Source organism: Vombatus ursinus, unplaced genomic scaffold (genome assembly GCF_900497805.2).
Source record: "Vombatus ursinus unplaced genomic scaffold, bare-nosed wombat genome assembly UNPS02014807.1, whole genome shotgun sequence".
NCBI classification, from domain to species: Eukaryota; Metazoa; Chordata; class Mammalia; order Diprotodontia; family Vombatidae; genus Vombatus; species Vombatus ursinus.
Window position 1 is genome coordinate 6473266 of NW_020954585.1, and position 24030 is coordinate 6497295.

General features: G+C 37.5%; 2 protein-coding genes across 2 annotated transcripts in view; both read left to right on the forward strand.

Annotated features, from left to right (window-relative positions):
• The first annotated feature begins 1136 nt into the window (after positions 1–1136).
• LOC114051900 (oncomodulin) lies at positions 1137–4034 on the forward strand. Its single transcript, XM_027874287.1, has 4 exons — positions 1137–1197; positions 1795–1927; positions 2505–2614; positions 4009–4034. Exons 1-4 carry the CDS (start codon positions 1137–1139, stop codon positions 4032–4034), a joined length of 330 nt encoding a protein of 109 aa, XP_027730088.1.
• A 13676-nt stretch (positions 4035–17710) lies between these two features.
• CCZ1 (CCZ1 homolog, vacuolar protein trafficking and biogenesis associated) overlaps positions 17711–24030 on the forward strand; it is a 35160-nt gene continuing 28840 nt past the window's right edge. The window contains exons 1-6 of the mRNA XM_027875053.1: positions 17711–17902; positions 19493–19590; positions 19681–19774; positions 20317–20394; positions 21380–21427; positions 22789–22872. Coding sequence (XP_027730854.1) covers positions 17807–17902; positions 19493–19590; positions 19681–19774; positions 20317–20394; positions 21380–21427; positions 22789–22872 — 498 coding nt within the window. The 5' untranslated portion in view covers positions 17711–17806. The remainder of the gene's footprint in view (positions 17903–19492; positions 19591–19680; positions 19775–20316; positions 20395–21379; positions 21428–22788; positions 22873–24030) is intronic.

The window sequence follows — 24030 nt, forward strand, 5'->3', positions numbered from 1 at the left end:
AGGAAGGAAGGAAGGAAGGAAGGAAGGAAGGAAGGAAGGAAGGAAGGTAGGAAGGAAGGAAGGAAGGAAGAAAGAAAGAAAGAAAGAAAGAAAGAAAGAGAGAGAGAGAAAGAAAGGAAGGAAGGAAGAAAGAAAGAAGAAAGACAGAAAGAAAAAAGTAAGAAGGAAAGAAAGAAAAAAGTAAGAAAGGAAAGAAAGAAAGAAAGAAAGAAAAAAGAAAGAAAGAAAGAGAAAAAAGAAAGAAAGAAAGACAATTAGGGGGGAAATTTGAGCTCTGGCCATTTGATCCTTGAGAAGGAAACCCAAGAAGTGGTTATTGTCACTTTTAGAATCCTATATAAGGTAGGGTTGGTAACACTGCAAAAGCACATCTGTTTTCTGCTTTCTTCGATTCTTTTTCCTGCTTCTGCTTGGGGAAAATCCAGAAAGGTGAGCAGTGGCCCAAACTCCCCAATTCCAGGCTCTTCCTTCTTATGTTGCATTTGTGCTAAGTAGAACCCTTAGTATACTCAATCCTCCCCCCCCCCAGGAGTTGAGGTCTGTTTGGACTTTTTATCTCTAGGAGATCAGGATAACATTCATTTGATTCTCATACTTGAAGGTAGATAATATACTCTCTTTTGTTTTCTCTTTAAGTTCTGTCACAATATTCCAGGGGGGCAGCTCAAATTGCTTTTGCTTTCATATAGAACATCTGAGGAAGCCCTGTCTTTATTGTAAAAAGTAGGAAACAGTCTAGATAAGTTTGTATTTTTAAATGCAGCCTATTTGTGAATGTTTACACCACACCTATTTTCAAAAGTTGAAAAATAATATGAATTCTTCCATTTCACTTTAGGCATTCTAAGTAATGGGAAATTTAAGTAGGCTCCAAAATCCAATACATTTTCTTCCTCTTTTGGTGTAAATTCTGAAAAAGTGCTAAGAAGAGCGCTCATGATTAACATAGGTATAAAAGACTGGTGCTTTCACAAAACCCACTAGAGTCCTATTTTTATATTTTGTTTCAAAACTTTTAAATTCTGAACAAATAATTGGTTTCATTGGAGTTTCATAGAATATATTTAACTACATGTGTCTGTATTTACTTATTGTAATTCATCACATATCATTTGTTCTATGCAATCAGGTTAAACATGAGCATCACTGATGTCCTTAGCGCTGCTGATATAGCTGCTGCCCTGGAGGAGTGCCAAGGTAAAAGAGAAAAAAATTGTTTTAAATTGTATCAATATAAAGTTTTCTATCCTACAGAAGAAAACAGTAAATCTTAGTCATTTATGCCTCCAGCCCTTTTTTAAATTATGCTTGAATATTTGGAAGATTAAAGCAAAAATTTGCTAATGTTTAGATTAATAATCTAATAGAAAGAGGACCTGAAAATATTATTCTCTTTACAAAGCCAAAATTGCCAAATGAAAAGTGATCCATTCAATCTTTTCCCCCCCATATGGTATTCAACCAAAGTCTTAGCTGAGAATTTTATAACAATGGCTAGTTATATTGTTGTCTTTGACACCAATAAAAAGGAGATAGCATTCTTCAGTGGAGAGATAGTGTGGTCAAAAATCAAGAGAACATGCCACTGACAGGTTCTGTTCTAGAATCTCAGTATGACTTTAGGAACGTCACTTTATTTCTCTATGACTTTTTACTAATGAGAACATACCCACAGTACCAGAATGTGATGAAAAAAAATTTTTTGTAGTAATGTGTAGCTTAGAGCAATTAGCTTAGAGTATTATTGAAACACTCTGATAAACTCTGGGGAGTAATTTTGCCTCTATCCTCCAGACCCAGATTCTTTCAACCATAAAAAATTCTTCGAGACTTCTGGCCTGTCCAAGATGTCTGCTAGTCAGGTCAAGGACATTTTTCGGTTCATAGACAATGATCAGAGTGGATATCTGGATGAAGAAGAGCTCAAGTAAGAGTTTTCCTTTGTCTATATCCCTAATATGTAAGAATTAGAATTTCCTTATTAAATTGTACATTTGAATGTAGAAGAAGACTGTTTTGTCTTTGTGTCTAACTTTGACGGTAGTCATTCGGCTGTATTTTCATAAAAGTACAGAGACAGTCAGTTTACATTTATTAAGCATCTACTATATTCCATAGAAAGTATTAAATAAATGTTACCTAATAATCTTTGCAGAAAATTGTTCATTATCTGGACTATTCTTTTGCTAATGAACATTACAACAGTAGTTGATAACAACCTATCAGGAATAATGTAGAGAATATTCCTGCTAGGGGCAGAAAGTTGCATTAGAACTAGCACATCTGGGACCCTTTCTACAATTCCAAGATTCTTTGTAATAGAAATATTAAGAATTCTTACTTATTTTTAAAGCCCCCACTCATAAAACTCATAAAACCTTTGCCTCCAAAAGGCTTAGTTATTACACTGGGAAGCAGATTTATTAATAGGACCAGAAAAAAAGGAATGCATTGAAGAAAATGGTCTACTAGAAACATGCCATCAATGTTTATTATCCCTCTAGGTTTTTCCTCCAGAAATTTGAAAGTGGAGCTAGAGTCCTGACCAGTTCAGAAACCAAGTCTCTGTTGGAGGCAGCTGATAATGATGGAGATGGCAAAATTGGGGCTGATGGTATGAAACAATTTGCATGGGAAATAAAACCAAACTTCTTACGATGTCTTAGACCCACTATTTGCTGGATACTGTAATGCACTAGGGCAAGAAAGTGCAAGGAATTTCATTTACAGGAATTAATTTCAGATGAGCAGTGGCAGGACTGAATGGATTACACTATGGCCCATTCAAAGAATACTATTGAATTGAAGGCAAAGAAATATTAGTTTTCAGTAAGTCCTTAAAATTTCTTAAGTAATTTTTACTAAAAGTTAGTGTACCAAGTAGCCAAAAGCTAGTCAGTCAGCCAACATTTATTGAATGTCTATTGTATATAAACCACTGCATTTAAATTTTAGCAAAATTATGTGGATGTTTGTATTTCCACTTGACTTTATTGTGTAACTTAAATATTAATGGGACTAAGTGAGAGTATGTAATTATGTATAATTATATAGAGAGTATATAATTATTATATATGTACATGTATACATATATGTTTAAAACAAGTTGAATATAAGTGAGACTTATCAACTCAAGAACATTTGTAGGCTCTTACTGTCATGTTAACTTTAAATATAAAATTGTTGCAAATCTTTTAAAAAAACTATTTTAAATTACAATTTAATAACAACTTGCTAAATGCTGCCACAGTAGCCATTAACAGTGGGTGTGGCTTCCAAAAATGTCTGAAAAGATTAATTTAGGTACTGGGAGAACCAATCTCATTAAACACCCACATACTAGACTTCAAAAGAAGGAAAGCTGTTATTAAAAACAAACCTAATTCCTAGTTTCCACTCTTAATCTTTAGCATCCATTTCTTATAGACTTCTGAGTGATACTGGACCAAATTCACTTTAAGCTTTTAGCATTTAATACTGTTCTCATAAAATGAGAGGATTAGTACAGAGTGAAAGTCCCATCTTAGGGAAACATTTACTCAAAAGAACAATTTCTTGAAGTTGAGAATCTGAACATAAACCTCAGCTACAGAAAGAACAAAAACACTTTTAAGAAAACTAAAAATTAACTGCGCACAAGTAGCAGCAGGAAATTTCCATATTGTTTTATTTTCCAGTGAAGTCATCAGAAAGACAGTTGGGCAGAAAGACAGTTTCAAAATAGGAATATAATAGCTAATCATTGCAAAGCTTTAAATACTTGTTAAATTGTACAGGTCTTGCCTTACCCAATTGATTGGTTAAAAAAAAATCAGTACAATATTTTTATCTTCAATCATTGATTTTTGCATTTCTTCTTTTTTATACTTTCTCTTGGCCTATCTCTTACCTTACGATATCTGACAATTTGTTCTGATTATTTCCTTTCTTCTTCAGAACTCTTTATTAACTATGACATTCTTTAAAGTATCATCTTTACTGACAGTGCTCTTACCTCTTCTATTCTAGAATTCCAAGAAATGGTGCACTCTTAAAGCCCCAAAGTCTATGGAGACAGAAAAAAAAAAGAAAGGGACCAAACTGCAGGAAGGCCTCCATAACCTTATGAATGGGAAATTCCACATTCTATCCCTTATTTTTTTCCTGGCAAGAATCTGTAATTTGCTCATTGCTTTAGTGAGGTAATAAGACAGCAACTAATGACTTTTTTTGATAGCATGTATAGTTCTGATGTCTCCTGTAAGGAACCTCAGCAGACAATGCCCTTAAAAAATCATCCAATAAAAAATAAGTTTTCTCATCTGCTGCTGTGTGGGTGTGTTCTTTCCCAGTAAGTTACAGAAATGATTACAATTTAGATTTCCAAGGTTATTCTTTGGCAATTTCCAGCAAGGTTTCTTGTCTATCAAGCAATAAAGTTGTGATGTAGCCTTAGGATATGTCTGGCATGTGAGCTAACAAGGAAACAAAAATAATTATAAGCAACTGTTATCATTTGATTGGCTCATAAGTATCTTAAGTAAGTGTTATATGTGAATAACAAGGTATTATGGCTGGCACAAAACTACTCTGATATATGTTCCCTGTTGACTAATTTTATGACACAGTAGTGAAAATGTAAAGTAAGAGGACAATCTAAAGACCAGACCACCCAAATGGATAGAGAAAAGGGTAGGACCACTTCAGACTAGAGAATTTAGGTCTTGTCATGTTAGTTCAGTGGGCAAGGGATTAATGCCCTCTACCTCCCTTTCTTGGCCATTCACTACTTTTTTTTTGGCTAGGCAATGGTGTTAGATAACTTACCCAGGGTCATACAGCTAGCGAGTGTTATGTGTCTGAGGCTGGATTTGAACTCAGGTCCTCCTGACTCCAGGGATGGTGCTCTATCCACTGCACCACCTAGCTGCCCCCATTTACTACTTTCCAAGCTAGTGCTTAATACCCCTCAACAGCTAGTGTTGCCATTTAACATGTGAAGCTGAGCTGGGGTATACTGTTACTGTATTTTCAATTAGGGCTAGGGATGGACTACCTCAGCAAAGTAGGGCAGGCAAATCTGCCAAGGCTCTCAGAAGTTTACCAGGCAAACAACTCCCACCATTCTTTTTTCTCACTTTTGGCAAGTGTAAAAAATAGAGGTTATCATTAATGTGGTTAGGCCTAAAGAGTAATAAGAAAGTTTCCTAGTAGTTTTTAGAATATTCTTTTTGCATCATGAAGGGTGTTAAAACATCATGGAAAATTAACAATGAATTCTCTAGATAGTATGGTCACTTGGGAACAGGTCAAGTTTTCTTAACTCATTCCCCAAATTCCTAGTTGGGTAATAGCTCCTAGGATTTTCTGAAATTACAGCATCCAGATTCCTCTATTATTCTTGCACTAAACCACCTTCAGAACACATTTCAGGTCTCCTGGTGAGTAGATCCCTTGTCTCATACTCATTCCAGCATTGGTCCAAACATCAAAGATGCAACTTCTGGAGTATGGTAAATAGTTCCAAAAGATTTATACTCCAGTATTTACTGGATAGGGGAATTTGGGCCACATTGAAGTGAAGATGGGTAGCAGGAGAGTGAAAATAACTGGATAATTTTTACTTCTTATACTCTTCTACACTCTTATCTTTGTCTTTATCCATCCCTAATTTTTCTACCAACCTATTCCCAAGCCATAAAATACCCTTCTATCAGAAAGATTGACTAGATGGATAAGCCTGATTTTTTTCTCTTCCTTTTTTTGTAAGGCTAGCAACAAAGGAGACATGAAAATGCTCAAAAGACAAATATCTCAAAATTTGTCCTAAGGATTCCTGGCCCCTTAAATTAGAAAGACTTTGCCTCAAGTCTTCATCAGCAACATTGGCCCTAGCTCATGCCTTCTTTTCCTACCACCATACTTCTGTTGGCTCAAACTTTCATTTATTTCCCTTTAAAAATTCTTTAGCCTTTTATTATTCTTATGGAGGTATTTCATCTAAAATTCTTTAGCCTCTTTAGCCAACACTTGACTTAAAAGGGACCATTAAAAATAATTCTGAAACCTACCCTTCAAAGAGCTCCTATTAAAGATCTTATTCTTGAACAGTAGCACAGCGTTGACACAAAAAATAATTGTTGTGGGTTCAAAACAATCTTATTGGGTTTGGTTTTAAAGGATCTGTGAGAGAAGCAAGCTATTCACCACCACAGTTATCTGGAATAAGATTGTGGTTTTTATATTTATTTTTCTGTCAGTCAGGGTGACATCTACAAAGGACCAATAACTAGAAATTAAGATTACAGACCTTCCGTTTGCAATATTGTTCTGTCTCGTAGGATATCATTGGATATTGCTGATGTTCTAAAGGGAAAGTCATCAAAGGCATAATCAATCATTCAATAAATATTTATTAAGCACATACTATGGACTAGGTTAAGGGCTAGTGATACTAAGGTGATACAAAAACATGCAAAAAAAAATAGTTCTTGCCTTCAAGGAGCTAACATTCCAATGGGGAAGACGTTAAATTGGTAGAATCTAACTAAAATTCTTAAAGTCTTCTACTGCCAGAGATCTGAAAGATTCTTCACAAATATACTATGACTTGGGGATTTAAATTCACATTAACATTTATTAATTACATAGATAAAATTTTATTAATTACATAGATAAAAAACAAATAAACACAATCTATGGACATTTTTCCTATAACTAATCTATAATTCCCATATAATTAACTTGTCCTCAAGTACTCATGAACTAAAAGAACAACATGCAGTGTTCTTAACTAAAATTTAACAAGCTCTATTTCTACCTTTTGTTAGCTTCCAGTTAAGTTTTTAAAGGGTTTTGTTTTATAGGGTATTTGGCTATAGGCACACATATGGGCTTTCTTAACCTAGTGAGAATGGGAGTAGAATTAGGGTTTGATGTATTACTGCTGAAAGTGGATGAAAGTACAAATGATGATACATTACAAAGTACAGATAAAAATACCTATTAATCTGCAATTTTTAAAAAATTTACTGTTAACAGGAAAGGCTGTTTTTGTAGAAACAACAATACTTCCAAAATATTGAATGAAAGGTGCAATGTTAATTTTTAACAAATTTTAAAATCTCCTGCACTAAATATGCAGATTTCATTTCTAAGATACAGATCTCCTTATGTCATTTTCCCGTTTACCTTTAAAAGTTACCCTTTGCTTTTAGGACAAAAATACAAACTCCTTAGTTAGGCATTTAAAACCCATCACAATTGAACTCCAACACACCTCTCTGGCCTTATTTCATCTTCTTTCCCTTCGTGTATTCCACCTTCCAACCAAACTGTGCTACTAGATGTTTTCTGAAGTTGACATTCCATATTGTGCCTCTCTGCCTTTCATAGGCCATCCGCAATGGCCAGAATGAACTTTCATTCTTTCCCCCTCTCAGATCCTTTGTTTTCCTTCAAGGTTCACTTCAGGTGTGATCATTTATTATTCTTATTTAGAGTGTATTCTTCAAAAGAAAGTGATTCTCTTGAAGGTAGGAACTATTTGCCTTTATTTTATTTTATTTTATTTTATTTTTGGTTTTATTCCTAGAACCAAGCATAGGACTTTGCTCTGGAATAGTCACTTAATAATGGATAATGTTTAACTGATGGAAAGGAAATAATTTAAAACAAATCCTAGTTGAATCAATAGCTTACAATAAAGCCTCTTTTGAAAAAAAAACTGGTTGTAAAAAATGGAAGAGATTATCAACACCTTAACTTTTGAGCAAAAGATAGCTTTGTAGCCATTCATTTTCTGCTTAAAAAAAAAAAATCAGTGAATGGACTCTAAACTCGAGCTAATGAAAACTTATTTTTTTTCTATACTTGAGACTTCTCATTTTTTTTTTTGTGATTCATTGGAATTTTTAAACATCTCCAATGGAAATAATTAAGTGTACAAAATAAAATATATTGAAATAGTCTACTCAGGACAAAAAAGCCAACAATGAAAACTATTCATGATAATCCACAGACAGGCTAAACATATTATATCTGTGAAGAATTCTTTCCTTCATTTTCATGATGAGTTTTTCTTTCATCTATTTTACAGATGACTACTGAACCATCAAAGAGTGACAATTTTCAGCAGTGGAATGATACATTTCTGACTTTTTAGATATTAAGACTCAGAAATCATATATCTCATTACAAAATAATACTTAACCACTGACTTTAAATTTAGACAATAGTGTTTAATTATAATTTTGTCTTAAAATTTGATGGGATAGTTTTTTATTTAATCACTTACTAGCTCAAAATGGACTTGACTCTAATAGTAGTGTTTGGTTTTGGGTTTTTTTTTTAAATCAAGATGATTATATACAAATGTTTAAAATAATTCAAATAGTATCTAGCATTGTACTTCAGTTTCCTAAAAAAAGTGCAAAATTTTAATCTAGGAATGTTCCCAAAATATTCTTTCAATTTAAACTGAAAAGTGTACAGCAGAACAGTAAATATATTCCTAAATATTTGTTTGTTAATCAGGGCTTCTTTATGCTTATATTTAATTTCAAAGACATCTATTCAGCAATTCAATTTTGCATAATAAAGGAATGAGAATCATATTTCAAGCAAAGACCTATCTTATATCTCTTCCGTAAATGTCAAGGTGTGCTATTACTCTGTAAACAGTTAAGAAGATAGGATGAAATTGGAACCAGAAAGACAGTTTCCACCTGGCTTGTTAATTTATTCACTTGAATGATAGTCATTTACATGTTTTCATCATTTCACTCTAACTTTTTTTTTTTTTTTTGGTAAATAGCATTGCAGTTGCCAGAAGTTCAAAGAAAATGAGATTATGTTTTCCTCAGGATATTTGCAATAAATGTAAATAAAATTGTCTTCTCTAGAAATACTTCTGTGACCGATGTTTAAAGTTATCCTTTTATTTTTTTTTACTGCAAATTACAAAAAAGCATCCTGGATCTACTCATGGCCAGGGGACAGTTTAGAAAAAGTTGTGTCTAGTGACTAGTTTCTGGGGAATCAAATGCTTCTACTTCTGAATTACTCAGAAATTTAGGTGCCAAAGCTATACCTATAGTATGTTCCCCCCCTCATTATTTTAGTCAAATGATGATGATGATGATGATGATGGCTAACATTTATATAGTGTTTATTATGTGCCAGGCACTGTGCTAAGTGCGTTACAATTATTATCTCCTTTGATCTTCACAACAACCCCGAAGGTAGGTGCTAATACTATTATCACTGTTTTACAGATGAGGCAACTGAGGCACACAGAGGTTAAATGACTTGCCTGGGATCACACAGCCAGGAAGCATCTGAGATCACATTTGAACTCAGGTCTGCCTAACTCCAGGACTAGCACTCTATCCACTTTGTCACCTAGATGCCTAAAAAAGGAAGACTAATTATTTTATTCAATTGATCAGTTAACTCAGACACAATTAGAAGCCTTATATATTGACACAACCTCAAATACTTAGAAAGTTTCAGAACTTTACGTAGATTTTTCCCTAAGAGAATAAGCACTACCCTGAACACGAGCGGAAGATCCTCATCAGCATATCTGGATTCTTTGTCAATAATAAAAGGCAAAATTGTTCCTAAAGTAACTAAGCAGGGTAAGCACTAGGCAAAATTTGTTTTGGGTGCCCTTCCACTTTCCCTTTCTACAGATCCCAATCTCCACTGCTTCCTAAGACCCAAGTACCACAGGTATTCATGTTTCCTCTCCTGTCTCCCTAGACAGTTGGCTATCCATTTAACTAATCCTTCTCTCCTGACAAAACTTTCCTGCGTTGTATCTCATTTGTTCAGGGCTGTTGCTAGGTGAGTGGATAATCTGATAAATGTATTTATTAGTATTAATATATCAACTCACATTTAACAACACTTAATAGTTTAATATGTTAGTACTCAGAAGCATTTGGATTGTATTGTGTAAGATTCCTGAAAAAGAAATGTCTTAATACAAAGTGATGAAGTTCTAATGGTTGAATTCTAAATATCCCAGCAATCTGTAATTTGTTTTGGGGACAGAGCTAACTTTTACAGTATGTACCTTAAACACACTAATACTGGCCCAAACTATGACTTCTAATTGTCACATATGAAAACATCTTGAAATCAACTTAAAACAGAAGTTGACTGGAATTTAACCAATGAGAGGATTCTGAGAAGATGGTGGAGTAGGTCAGAAAACTTTCAGCACTTTAAACACACACACACACACAGAACTTGGCCTCAGAGCAGCAGAAATAAGCATGGAGTAAAGCAGCTGGCCTCCTAAGGCAATCTGAGAAGACCCCAGGAAATTCCTGACATCCTGGGGCGCCTGAGCAAAGTGCAAACACCTCCAGCCTGACTGCGGAATCAACAAACAGCAAGCCCTGGAGGCAGCTGGATTGAGAGACAGCCTCAGGCTTAGAAACTTTCATTATACAGTGTGGGGGTCTGATAGCTGAGTAGGAGGAAAGTGAAGGACCTTCCATTGCTGAGGGATGCAAAGCACAGCTGTGCTGACCAGACATCCTAGGCGGTGACAGTGGGGAGGGATAAGGAGCTGGCACACACCTGGTGAGTGCAGGAGTGAGGAGCAGGGACCCTGTTGGCTGTGGACACTTGCAGGAGAGCACAGTCCCTGGTTTCAGTTCCAGAGTAGAGAGGACAATTGTAGTTTGCAGCCCCCAGAGGGAAGGTGGGAGCAAGATCAATTGCGGGACAGTGGGTCTGGGAGCCCTAGATGTGGCTTAGGAGTGAAAAGGAGAGCCCAAGTTTGGGTCCTGAGACAGACCTCAGAAAATAACAGTAAGAAGGACTTGAGACTTCCCTATGAATTCCAGAGGGTACAGTAGAAGGTCTAGGTGGAGTAAGGATGAAACTTTGGGGTGGGAGAGCTAAGGAATGAGGAATTTGGTGGAAGAGGGTGTGGAATGGGGTTTGTCAGATGTTCTACAGGAGTTCAGAGTCACCGAGATGTAAAGGATATGTATGACCAGATGTGAGAATGTCCATCCTTAAGTGGAGAGCACCACTCGTCTACCTTCAAAGGACAAGAGTAGTAGGAGATAGCAGGCCTGAAGTCAAAGAATAAGCTGTGGCTGATGAGAAAAGCAGAAGTTAACACCAGGAGTTTGTGTGGTTTTTGGCTATGATGGGAAAAAGTAGACAATGAAAAAAAAATAAGATCACTGCTTAGTTCCTATTTTACTTCTATTTCCTCTGCCAAGAAGAATGACGGACTAGAAACGACAGAACAAAAAGCAAAACAAACAAAATATAGTTGAGAAGTTCAAATCCAGGTGATCCACAGAGACTACATCCTAGGCTACAGAAGAAACTGGTAAAGGTAATTGCTGGGTCACCATCAGAGATCACTGTGATGAAGTGTTACTGGGGGACTTTGTCTTTGTTCAGTCGTTCATTTGTATCTGACTCTTTGTGACCCCTTGGACGATAGCTTGCCAATGCTGTCCTTGGGGTTTTCTTGGCAAAGATACTGGACTGGTTGCCATTTTCTTCTCCAACAGATGAAGGTAAACAGAGGTGAATGACTTGCTCAGAATAACACAACTACCAAGCATCTGAGGCCAGATTTGAACTCAAGAAGATGAGTCTTCCTGACTCCAGGCCTGGCATTCTATCTATTGCATCACCTAGCTGCCCCTGGGCAGGGGTGGGGGTGGGGTGGACTGAAGAACAGCAAATGTTTCTGAAAAGGGGAAGAGTGAAATTGGCAAACTACAGGCCAATGACCTTGACTTCAATTCCAGGAAAATTCTAAAATGTATTTTTAAAGAGGTTAGTGAACCTCTTAGTGAACTTTGAAGGGAAAAAAGCAGTCATTACAAATGTGCAGCAAGGCTTCAACAGGTATAGGTCATGGCAAACCAACCTTATTTCCTTTTTTGAAAGAGGCACTAGACTTATACATTAAGGGAATGCTCTAAATGCAGTTTGCCTAAACCTTAGTACCTAAGCACTGATATTGTTCCCGTGCTTTTTTTTTTTTCATGAAAAAGATAGAGCTAAGCAGGAGAGTGAGTAGGAGATGGCAACCAGAAATGTGAAGAGCCTTAAGTTAATGCTATACAAATATGAAGAGAAGGAATTGCTTAGCCTGGAAAAAAGAAGATTTATGGGAGCATGAGGATCATACTAATTATTTTCAAGTATTTGAAGGGTTGTTATGTTATGGTGGGATTAGACTTGTTCTGCTCTAGCCTAAAAGGCCAAATTAAGAAACAATGGGTAGATGCTATAAAGAGGCAAATATAGGCTTGATATAAGGCAAAACTTCCTAACAATGAGAGTGTGCTTTGGAAGGTAGGGGACTCCTTCATTTGAGGTCTTTAAGCAAAGGCTGACTGGCTACTTAAGTGATTCTTTTTCAGCTACAGAACAAAAGATCAAAGGATTTTACATTAGATAGCACCAGAGTTCTCTTCCAACTTTGAAATCCTGTGATTATATTTTTACCATAATTAGGATATGCTTTTAATAAACTAAATTTTGGTTCATAAGGCCATGACATCATAGGAAGGTAGTGAGGAAGTCAGAAACTGAGAAAGTGTTAAATCTCTGAGCATTTAAGGGATACGTTCAGTCATTTTTTAAGTCATGTCTGACTCTTTGTGACCCCATTTGGGGTTTTCTTGATAGAGATTCTGAAGTGGTTTACCATTTCCTTCTCCAGCTCATTTTACAAATGAGGAAACTGAGGCAAACGGGGTTAAGTGACTTGCTCAGGGTCAGTCATACAACCTAGTGTCTGAGGCCAGATTTGAACTCAGGAAGATGAGTCTTCCTGACTCCAGGACTGGCGCTCTATCTACTGCACCACCTAGCTGCCTTATGGGATATGTGATAGATACCAAAAGAAAGTTTAGAGGTTTAACTTGTGGTAACAGAATTCTAAGAATTCCTTCCATATATTGGAAATGAGTAAAACCAAATTTCCATGGCCATTGATTGAATCACTAATCTCCGCCCACTATCTCACAAATGTATGCCAGTGGTCTCAAGAAGGACAACCACAACTTCAATTCAAATTCTTATTATTTTTCTTGTGGAATACCGCAGTAGCCTTTCATTTGGTCTCCTTACTTCAATCCATCATCCACTCAGCTGTCAAGATGATTTTTTTCTAAAGCATAGGTCTGACCGTATCAACTGCTATTTGGTGAATCCTAGTGGCTCCCTATAACCTCCAGGATCAAACATAAAGACCTTTGTTTGGCATTTATAGCTCTACACAAACTGGTCCCTTCTTACCTTTCTAATCTTACTCCCGTGGTGTCAAACACACAGCCTGCAGGCTGCGTGCAGCTCACAACACTCCTAAGGGCCATTGAACCAGATTAAAATATAATTGGGAAATATTGAACAAAATAATAAAAATATAATAAAACAAAGATAATATTACATTTTTAAAACTAGGTCGGTATGCAACCTATAGGGAACCTTATGTGCTTATCTATTGGAGATTGTCACCACTTCCTTACTCGACTCTACAAATTCTAAGATCTAGCTATATTGGCTAGATCTTACAGTTCCTCCAACATGACACTTCATCTCCACCTCCCTGCCATTATACTGGCTGTACCCCATGCCTGGAGTGCTTTGGCCCTTCACCTTGACTCATTTCCCTGGCTTCCTTCAGGATTCAGTTCAATCCCACCCTCTGCATCCTGTTGATGCCTCTCCTTTTCAAATTACTTTAATATACTCTGTATATATCTGGTATGTATCTGTGTAATAGATGAGGGTGTCTTTGTGTAGCTTGAAAAGGAGCACAAGAGATATCTCTAGCCTCTTTTCTTCCCACCTTACTCCAAGGGAGACTTATTCCTGACAGGAGAAGCAGAAGGTTGGGCCAGAAGCTTGACCCTTTTGCTCTCCTCAAAGAGCATCTCCTCTAATGGGCTTGAATTTTATCTATCTACTCCCGTAAATACTGTTAGTCTAGGGGATATTGTTTTCAGGTTCAGGCTAAACTTCTGATTGCTGTTCATTAATGAGGAAAAGGAGGACCCAAGTTTTATACATAGAGCTTGACTTCCTTCCCACCATTTTGTAACTCCCTTCAACCTCTGCTCGATTCAATCAATTCTGGTTATCGCTGAAGGATTCATCTTGTCAAAACAGTGGATGAGAAAAGGGAAGATAGAAGAGAAAGTGACAAGAAACACAAATACTAGTGGCCTGCTGCTTCTGGAACCTCCACCTAGTGACCTGGCATCATGACTATGCTTTTTAGAGGTTTTCTTGTCATAGATCCAGTTCTATAATGAACATACATAGCAAAGAAACCCATTTATCCAAGTTGATAGCAAAAGTGAAATCAGAAAAAGAAAAAGAAATAGAAGAATATATATGTATATATGTGTGTGTATATATATATACACTAGTCAGTATATATGTATATATACATATAATATACATACACATATGTGTGTGTGTATACCTGTCAGTATAGAGTGAAGGAGCTCTCTTACTGAGAATATATATGTATATATGTGTGTGTATGTGTATACACTAGTCAGTATATATGTATATATACATATAATATACATACACGTGTGTGTGGGTATGTGTGTGTGTATACCTGTTAGTATAGAGTGAAGGAGCTCTCTTAGTGAGAGTAAGGTAACTGAGCTCAACCTAGAGAATCCCAGATCCCACCCAAAAGGAAATTCCCCGAAGTCTGTAGTGTAGCAAGCTAGGGATGAGGGCATGATGGAGGCTGCTAGCTTTTCTCATATAGTCTTCTTCCCAAAGCTGTCTTCTTCTTCCTTCAGCATCAACCTGAAGTGGGATTGGCATTGTCCATCTTCACCTTCTTTCTCAAAGCTGGAAGACAGAAGCACTGAAGCAACTGAGGCAGCCCAAAGAGACTGAAGAGTTCTCCTCTCTCCCCCTCTCCAACTCTGCCCAGCCCCAGGGCATTGATCTCTGCCAATGACGAAAAAGTCCCATACCAATGGGCTTTAGGATTTGGGTCAGACCTAGTTATCATTAGAATGGATGCTTCTTGAGGGCAGGGATTGCTTTTTGCCTTTCTTTGTATCCATAGTGCTTAGCACAGTGCCTGGCACTTTGGAAGTACCATAATAAATAAGTGCCTAATAATAATTGACTGACTGAGGTTCAGTTATTACATCTTGTCAACTTAGCCTTAATAATGTTTCTCAGTTAAGCCTCCTCTTCCATGGTGAAACAGCATCATTTAGTGAAAAAAAGACAAGGCTGGAAATCAGACCAGTGACACTGCACCTCAATTCTGATCCATCAGATATAGATAATAACACCTTTCCTACACGGAAAGGCAAAAGAATTTTGTTAAAAGAATCAAAGAAAACAATTGATATGAAAGTTCTTTGAAAATGAATTAAATCAGGGGCTCCTAGGTGGTGCAGTGGACAGAGCTCCAGCCTTGGAGTCAGGAGGACCTGAGTTCAAATGTGGCCTCAGACACTTAACACTAGCTGTGTGACCCTGGGCAAGTCACTTGACTCCGATTGCCTCACCAAAAAAAAAAAAAAAATTTAAATCACTATGCAAATGCAATACATTACTTGCACTGCCACTGACTTAACCCAGGTTTCTCATCACTTCAGCCTGGACTACAGAATTTGAGAACTGAAAAGAACCTCCAGGGCCATTGTAGTCCAGCCTAAACCAGAAAGATATTCCCAATATAATACACTTGACAAGTGGCTCCAATTTTCTGATTTCTTTGATTAATTCTGCATATCACTGAGGGATACCTAATGGCCTGGCATCATGACAATCTGATTAATCTACTTTTTAGAGGTTATGCTACTATGCATCTAAATACATTAGATTGAAAACTGATTGAAAAAAAATTTCTAAATCCTTTTAGGAACCACTGGGAAAACACTATGAATGACTAACCATATTGACAACTTCAATTCCCATAGAAATAAGTATCCAGTCTAAGACATCTCCAAAAGTCTCATGATGGAAAATGCTATACACACCTAGAGAAAGAACTATGGAATTTGAATGCAAATCAAAGCATACTATTTGCTCTTTTTTTTCTTCTTCTGTTTTGTTTTGTTTCTTCTTTCTTGTGGTTCCTCTGATTGGTTCTAATTCCTCTTTACAACATGACTAATGTGAAAATATGTTTAATAGGAATGTATATGTAGCACCTATATCAGATTGCTCAACATCTTGGGGAGGGAAAAGGGGAGGAAGAGGGAGAAAATTTAAAACTCAAAAGCTTATGGAAGTGAATGTTGAAAACTAAAAATAAATTAATATTTAAAAAAAGAAAAGAAATATCTTACTTTTGCCAATGGCAAAAAAAAGAAAAGAAAAAGAAATAAGTATCCAGGAGGGCTGTGAGGCTTAATTATTCAGTGACCCTGACTCTCTTTATCCTCCAACATCTCCCAATCCCTTCTTCCATCTTCTGCTTCTGTACCCTAGAATTATCTTTATGAAATAAGTAAGAAGCTCCCCTTCCAACGTCCCTAAAATTCAGCTTCTCAGATCTACCTATCCTGCCTCAAAACCTCTTTGCTGATTTCTAATCTCACATGCCTTTCAGATATCCCAACTATATGTTCAGTAGACATCTTAAACTCAATTATGTCCTACAGCTCAAGTCCCATCATGTCAAATACACCCCTCAATAAACTCCAGTGGGTTCCTATCACTTCCAGGAGCAAATACAAAATGCTCTGTTCAGCATTCAAAGCCCCACATAACCTAGACCCCTCCTACCTTTGCAGGTGTCATAACCTCCCAACACGTACGTACTCTTTGATGCAGTGACACTGGCCTCTGGGCTGTTGCATGAACAAGACACTCCCTCTCTGGTCTGGCTATCTGGTTATCCTCCATGTCCTCCCCCTCTGTCCTCCCTGGCTGCTTTTAAGTCCCATTTAAAATTCCACCTCCTACAGGAAGCCTTCCCCAACCCCCAGCACATCATAGGCACTTAATATCTGTTTACTGAATTGAAGTGAGTTGTGAGCTAAGGTAGAAGAAGTCACATTTGTTATAGGCTGGCTTGTCCCTGAAGGGTGACAGGTGGCAGTGGTGGTGGTGGTGGCAGGATGTCATGATAAGGAGGGAAGGGAGAGAGGAGCTAAGGTTCAGCCTATTCATTAACCTGACAAGTCTAAGGCGACAGTGGTACTGGAATAAGTATGAGGGGACCCAGGTGCCAATCTCATCCCTGCTTTTTACTGCCTCTGTAACCATGAGCGAGTCATTTAATTCTTCTTGGCCTCAGTTTTCCTATCTGTAAAATAAGGCTCTACAGTTCCGTCCAGCTCTAGTTCTATGATCTTATGACTCCCTGGGATTTAGATGTTCCAGCGTATTTAGGGGCTTCAGTTTCCTCATCTGTAAAATGGGATGAGAGGGGTTGGGGGGAATACCATGACTTCCAAGATCCCTTCCAACTCCAAATCTAGGGCCCTACGTAGCCCCGCCTCTTAGGGGCGGGCAGAAAGAGGGGAAGGGGCGGGGATATAGAAACTGAAAAAGAAGGGCGGAAAAAGGGCAAAAGCAGCTTCACAGATAGATGAGCCGAGGGGAGATTACTTCCGGGCCACCCACGACTTTTTCCGGAGCCGCTGCCTGAGTAAAGCGGAAGTGTCCCGGACTGAGGCACCTGGCTTTAGAAAGAGGAGGAGGAGGTGAAGGAGGAGGGAGGAGGAGGAGGAGGAGGAGAAGGAGGAGAATCCTGGTCTTTCCGCAGGGCTCGGGCTCGCCTGAGGACGCCGGGGGGTCAGGGCTTCCTGTCCTCCCCCGCCCCGGAGGCCCGGGGATGGCGACGGCGGGGGCGGCTCAGGAGAAGCAGTTTCCCCCGGCGCTGCTGAGCTTCTTCATTTACAATCCCCGCTTCGGCCCCCGGGAAGGAGAGGTAGCAGGGGGCGAGGGGGTCTGTCTCGTCTGTAGGCCTGGGGCGGAGGTGGGGAGGGCCGGCTGGGCCGCCCCCGGCGGATTGGAGCGGGGTGTGTGTGTTTAGCGGGGCTGTCCGCCGGCGTACCTGCCCATGCGATTGAGGGGGACCGGGCTTCGGCCGGGGCGGGCTTGGGGGCGGGGTCAGGTCCGGGGGAACCCCGTGGGTGCGAGGCGGCCTAAGGCAAAGAGTTCTTAACCCGGGGTCCCCTCCCCCAAGGGATCCACGGAGAGATGTGAGGGCCCGTGAACTTGGATGGGGGAAAAATGATATCTTTATTTTCACTGACTTCTAATTTGAGCATTTCCTTCCGTTAACTTCAAAATATTTTTCTGAGGAGGCGTTACTAGATTGCCAGAGGGGGTCACGACAATGACCTCCTAGGTTAGAGAGCTGTGTGGACGGACACTTTGGCTTGGCGGAGGTAGCCTCTGACAGCTGTTGGCAACAGAAACATTCTTCCTCCCCTTTCTCCTCTCCTTTCTCCTCTTCCTCCTCCCCTCCTCCTCCTCTTCTCCCCTCCTCTCTTCTCCCTCTTCTTCTTTTTCTTTCCTCTCCTCCCCCTCTTCCTCCCCTCTTCCCCCTCCCCTCCTCTTCCTCCTGTTTCCCTTTCCTTCTCCCCTAAACAGAACCTGAGCTTTCCCCTACAGCTCAAAATCTATTATCTCCCCAGAGCTTAGGACTTTTGGGAGATTCTTTGGATACACACTTTTTTTTTTTTTTTTTGGTCTGAGCTCTTATCTTTCTTCTTTGTTGGGGAATTAAGATGTATGGGAGCTTCGTGCCTAACGTGAGATAATTTGCTGGCAAGGCTCTAGGCACTGATTTTTATCCTGGCTTTTAAAAGTTTTTTCAAACCTTTATCTCTAGGAATTTGTTTTATTTTTAAGTAACTTCTTTTTAGGTTATCTTTAACTCTGTTGTGGGTAGCTAATCACAAACTTTTTAAAGGTTAGCAGTCTTTAAATGCTAAGGAGTCTGCTGTCTCTTAATTTGCTACCACCAATTCTTAGGAAAGTAAGTGGTAAAAAATTAGCATAGGAATATCCACTGGACCTGTGATTTCTTTGGTACAGGAAACTCCATACACCAAATCAGGTGGGCACTTTACCTACAACTTAAAAGAGTCTGAAAGAGCATCCTGGAACTCAGAGGTTTGAGTGACTCCCCCAGGGTTCCACAATCAGAGTATAGAATGTTAGGTGTATTTCAACCCAGGTCTTCCAGGCTTTGAAGCCAGCTCTCAATTTACTAAGCCACACAGCCTGTTAAAATTGAGATAGAGAAAACAAAAATTCAAAGTTGGTGCTTTTAGGGGAAATTGTGTGTTGTTACTTTTGTATAAATGTGAAAATAGACTAGTGATAGCTACTTACCGTGTGTGTGTGTGTGTGTGTGTGTGTGTGTGTGTGTGTGTGTGTGTGTTCTGTGTATTAATGGGGCCTCTGGCTTTGTTTTTAATTTGAAAGAAGAGATGGAGAGTTGATAATTCAGTTACTTTTTCAGAATTAGACCTTCTTTATATAAATGAAGTCTGTCTTTAATTTTTAGGAGGAAAAGAAGATTCTGTTTTATCATCCAAATGAAGTAGAAAAGAATGAAAAAATTAGAAATGTTGGATTATGTGAGGCAATTGTGCAGTTTACAAGGTAATACTTTGTAATTATCATATTGCACAGCTCACTGAATTCTTAAAACTGTCTTAGAGAATTGTCCCAAATTATTTTTATCCTTTTTAGGACCTTTAGTCCATCAAAACCTGCAAAATCCTTACACACACAGAAGAATAGACAGTTCTTCAATGAACCAGAAGAAAATTTCTGGATGGTCATGGTACTTAATATACAATGTATATCTTTCTAAAATATTTCTGATATATTTAAAATTTGAAGCATATCCCACTTAATGTTGATGATTGGGTCTATAAAAGCATGATATTGGGTGGACATAACTTTACAGGCATATATTCCATGGGAACGATGTTATAAACAGATTGGCAACCAAATAACGTGACAGGAGAATTTTACACCTTTGTAGTAGGATTTGATTGTAATGTATTCATGCTGTTATTGTGAAATGACTATTCAGTGCAATCTAATTTGGGTTTTGCCTGTAGATAGCATTTATAGAGTAAGATATTATTAAAAGCCTGGCTGTTGTGGCACCATAGAATTAACAAAAAGGTTGAATGTGACTTTAAAATATCAAGCAAACTTCTAATGAAAGTATTTGTCTTTATACCTATTTTGATAAATCATAAGGGGTTTGAATATGGCAGTATGTTTAGCAAATCAAAAGAAGATTACAGGAATTGCAGTAGAAATAAAACAAGCAACCTATGCATTATATAATTTAACTTTTATCATATGATGTAGGTTGTACGGAATCCCATGATTGAAAAACACAGTAAAGATGGAAAACCAGTTGTTGAATATCAAGAAGAAGAATTACTGGTAATTATAATTTTTTAGTTCATTTTTTAGAAAACCTTGTAAAATATTATTATTATAAAAATACATACTTAGTTGTAAGAATTGTTAGGTCAGAAATTTAAAGTAGGTCATTCTTATATCTGCTTCTCAGTGCATATTGAGATATCTTACAATACATGTAATAATAGTTTATCCTTATATATTATATTACAGTTATATGTTTCATCATTTGATTCTCACAGCAACCCTGGGAGATAGGTAGTATAAATAGTAGGATAAGGTAACATCTGATCCTGTGATTTCACTGATGCACAGAGCTCCCAGGTGAGAAAATTCCCACTACAAATGCAGGTAGACACCTTCTCTGTAATTTATATTCTTAGACTGTTGCTTAAAACACCAAGAGATTAAGCGACTTGTCTAGGGTCACCTAGCATGGGAATTTGAGCCCAGGTCTTTCTGGCTTCCCTGTCAGCTCTTTATCTACTGTATAACACTACCTTGTGCTGTAAGTAGTATTATCGCTGTTTTACAGATGAGGAAACTGAGGCTCAGAGACATTGTGACTTGCTAAAGATAAGAAAGTGGTAATTGAATTGAGCTAGTATTCATATCTAAATCCTCTGACCCCAAGTCCGGTTTTCCTTACACTGCTAGTTAAGATCGATACTTTAAAACAAACTGTCTCTGCTATACTTTCAGTGCTGAGCAAAGTTCTTTCTTTGTAGTAGGCACTTGATACTTGTGGAATTGAATAACTACTTCAGAATCAACTTTCACAAGCAAAGGTGGCATAGAACCATAGAGTTTAAAGTAAGAGGTCATTACTCTATGTATTTGAAAGAAAATATCCTATACTTTTCATATTTAGCTACTATGGGACCAAGTTTATAAGAATCTAAATGTTGGACCAAAAGTCAGTATGAGAGGATATGTTTTTCTTGTGTTATCATCTTGAGATTTATTCTACATTTTGGGTTGTTGTTTTTTTTTTTTTTAATTATAGGACAAGGTGTACAGCTCTGTACTACAACAGTGCTATAGCATGTACAAGGTAAGTTTAACCATATTTAGAACTTGGAGAAAGTTATTAGTTCCCTTTTAGGTGGTGGATGTTGTTAAAATAGAAAGTAATTACCTGCTTTCCTTTGATGGTAACAATAGCTAATAGCTAGCATTTGTATGGCACTTTTAAGATTCACAAACCACTTTATATTTTATCTCTTTTGATCCTTACAACACCCTGTTTCACAGGTAAACACACAGGTAGCACCATCTGTTGGGCAGGAGAACATAGGAGGGCTCCTAACACTAACAGGTGTCCTAGCACAGGTTCACTTTTGATCAAGTCAGACAGAAAGACAGCTTTGAAGAGGTTAAATAAACTTACTTTATTCTAATCTAGTCTTCTCAAAAGGTGTTGCTGATAATGGGAGCACCAACTCCTACAGCATTCCCTAATCACACTTCCCACAGGGGCAGGCGAGAATAGGAGTACAACTCCTTAAAGATCCCCTAAGCCTTGAAGCGGGCTGATCAAGGCAGCTCCATGCATTCCTTTATGTGTTACCCAAATCCCAAAATGGGTTCCCCCCTTAGTGACCAGTGCCCACTTGCTTTATAGGGCAACAGACAAAAAAGGTATCTTGCCACTATTAAACTCACAGGTTAACTTTAGCAATATCGTCGTGACCTAGCACAGCAAAGGCGCACATTATGTCATCCCTATATCTCAATGTGCAAGCGTGGTGGAGATGTTTTCAACAATAATTCATGGGAAATATTATCTAGGATCCTGGAACTATAATCTAAAAAGAATAACAAAATCCTCCTTACACACACTAAAATTCACCTTATTTACACACCCCTAGGAGGTAGTAGGAGCTATTATTAGCTCCATTTTACAAATGACAAAACTGGCTTAGAGTGGTTAAGGGACTTGTCCAGGGTGACAGAGCTGGTGCATAAGGTGGGACTCAAACTCAGGCCTTACCGATTTCAAGTCTAGGATTCTTTGCAATGCGCTACCTAGCTCTTAATAAGAATAGATTTGGCAGTCAGTAGTCTTTTGTGCATATCTGTCCTAGAAGGGAGAAAATTTCAGTTTCTGAGAATTATCACTGCAGTTTTTGTTTTTGTAGTAAGATTAGAACAGTCTTATTGTGAAGTGATAATGATGGATGTGATCGATAGTTTTTGCACATACTTAGGAACTATCCTGAGTTTGTTGCTTAAGAGTAAAATTTTTAAAGTTCAAAAAAGGCAATCACAATCTTTTGGTTTACTTGTTTTGTAATTCACTCTCATAATTAAAAGGGATAGTAAAATAAGTCTTAGCGAGGACAAGGTTGTTATAAGGCAGTGGAAGGTCTTAATATTGGAGAAACTGATATATTTCTGTCTTCTAAACATCAGCTTTTTAATGGTACATTTTTGAAAGCCATGGAAGACGGAGGTGTCAAAGTTCTAAAAGAAAGATTAGAAAAATTTTTTCATCGGGTAAGTTTTATGGCTTTTGTTTCCTTTTTTTTTTTCATTGAAGTCTTGATATATAGATATTCATTGGAGACAAAATCTGTTTTCATCTTAAAAACATGAAACTTAAATATCTAGATAATCAGATGCTGTGATAGCACATTATAGTAGAACCAGATCAAAAAATAAAATTCTTTAGATCTAATTTGATATTGTTTTCTTTGTATCATCAGATATCAGAGAATCATGTAGATTAATCATGGGAGATCAGATCTGTGGATATTATCCAGGTCTGATCCTATCCATTTATATTCAAACACAAGGTGGCCAATCTTTAACCCACTTAAATTTTCTGTGAAGTTGGTACACTTTGGTTTCTTTTTTATATATTGATTCTGTTTAGTAAACAGATATTATTGCTGAATCAAAGTAGAAACTTAGAACTGAACATTTATGATATTGTAAGAATGATGTATAATTAATAGTTATGTTTGTTCCAAGTGATATAAATATCACACTCATCTATATTTTTTGGATATATCTATCTTCTGTTAAAAATGCGGTTTGTGGTGGTTTTAAAGTGATTGCTTTCAATGTTTTCCTCCACAAAACGCTTCTTGATAAGTTTTGAGGGATTCCTTTTTTTGTGTATTATGTCACGACATACTTCATATGACCCACAATTATGAAGATTAACTCTAGAAATATCCTACGGCTTTGTACTCACCTTCATTTTCTTAATGGTATTCCTCAGACTATCCTCTTTTATCTTATTCTATTCCAGCCTGTTACAGTATATGATGATGCCTTTTAATTGTTCAAAGGAGTAGGATATGGGCCTCTAAAAGAAGACCCCACTTTGAGGAAGCACTGATTTAAGGAATTTGGTACTTTTAAAGAAAAGAACAATACATTAAATCATATGAGAGTAAAATGTGAATATAGATTTGCTTATCTCATGTATGGGAAGGTGCACATAGTGAAGTCTGAACCATGCTCCATGTAGTAACCTAACATCACTGACTGGGAGATTTGGGGATTAAAACAGTGTTTTATGTCATTATTTATGTACCAAGATATGACTCTTAATCATTATGTAGCTCCTTTGCTAATGGCACTTTATTTTGTCCCTAATAGCACCAAAAATTTGTCCTCAAACAAACATAGAAATAATGACTATTC

What these genes read in the sequence shown, in the direction of transcription:
- LOC114051900 (XM_027874287.1), top strand. Translation starts at nt 1,137, where the DNA reads ATGAGCATCACTGATGTCCTTAGCGCTGCTGATATAGCTGCTGCCCTG. An exon ending in TGCCCTGGAGGAGTGCCAAG is followed by an intron (nt 1,198 to 1,794) that starts GTAAAAGAGAAA and finishes TCTATCCTCCAG; the next exon opens with ACCCAGATTCTTTCAACCAT. An exon ending in TGGCAAAATTGGGGCTGATG is followed by an intron (nt 2,615 to 4,008) that starts GTATGAAACAAT and finishes CTTCTATTCTAG; the next exon opens with AATTCCAAGAAATGGTGCAC.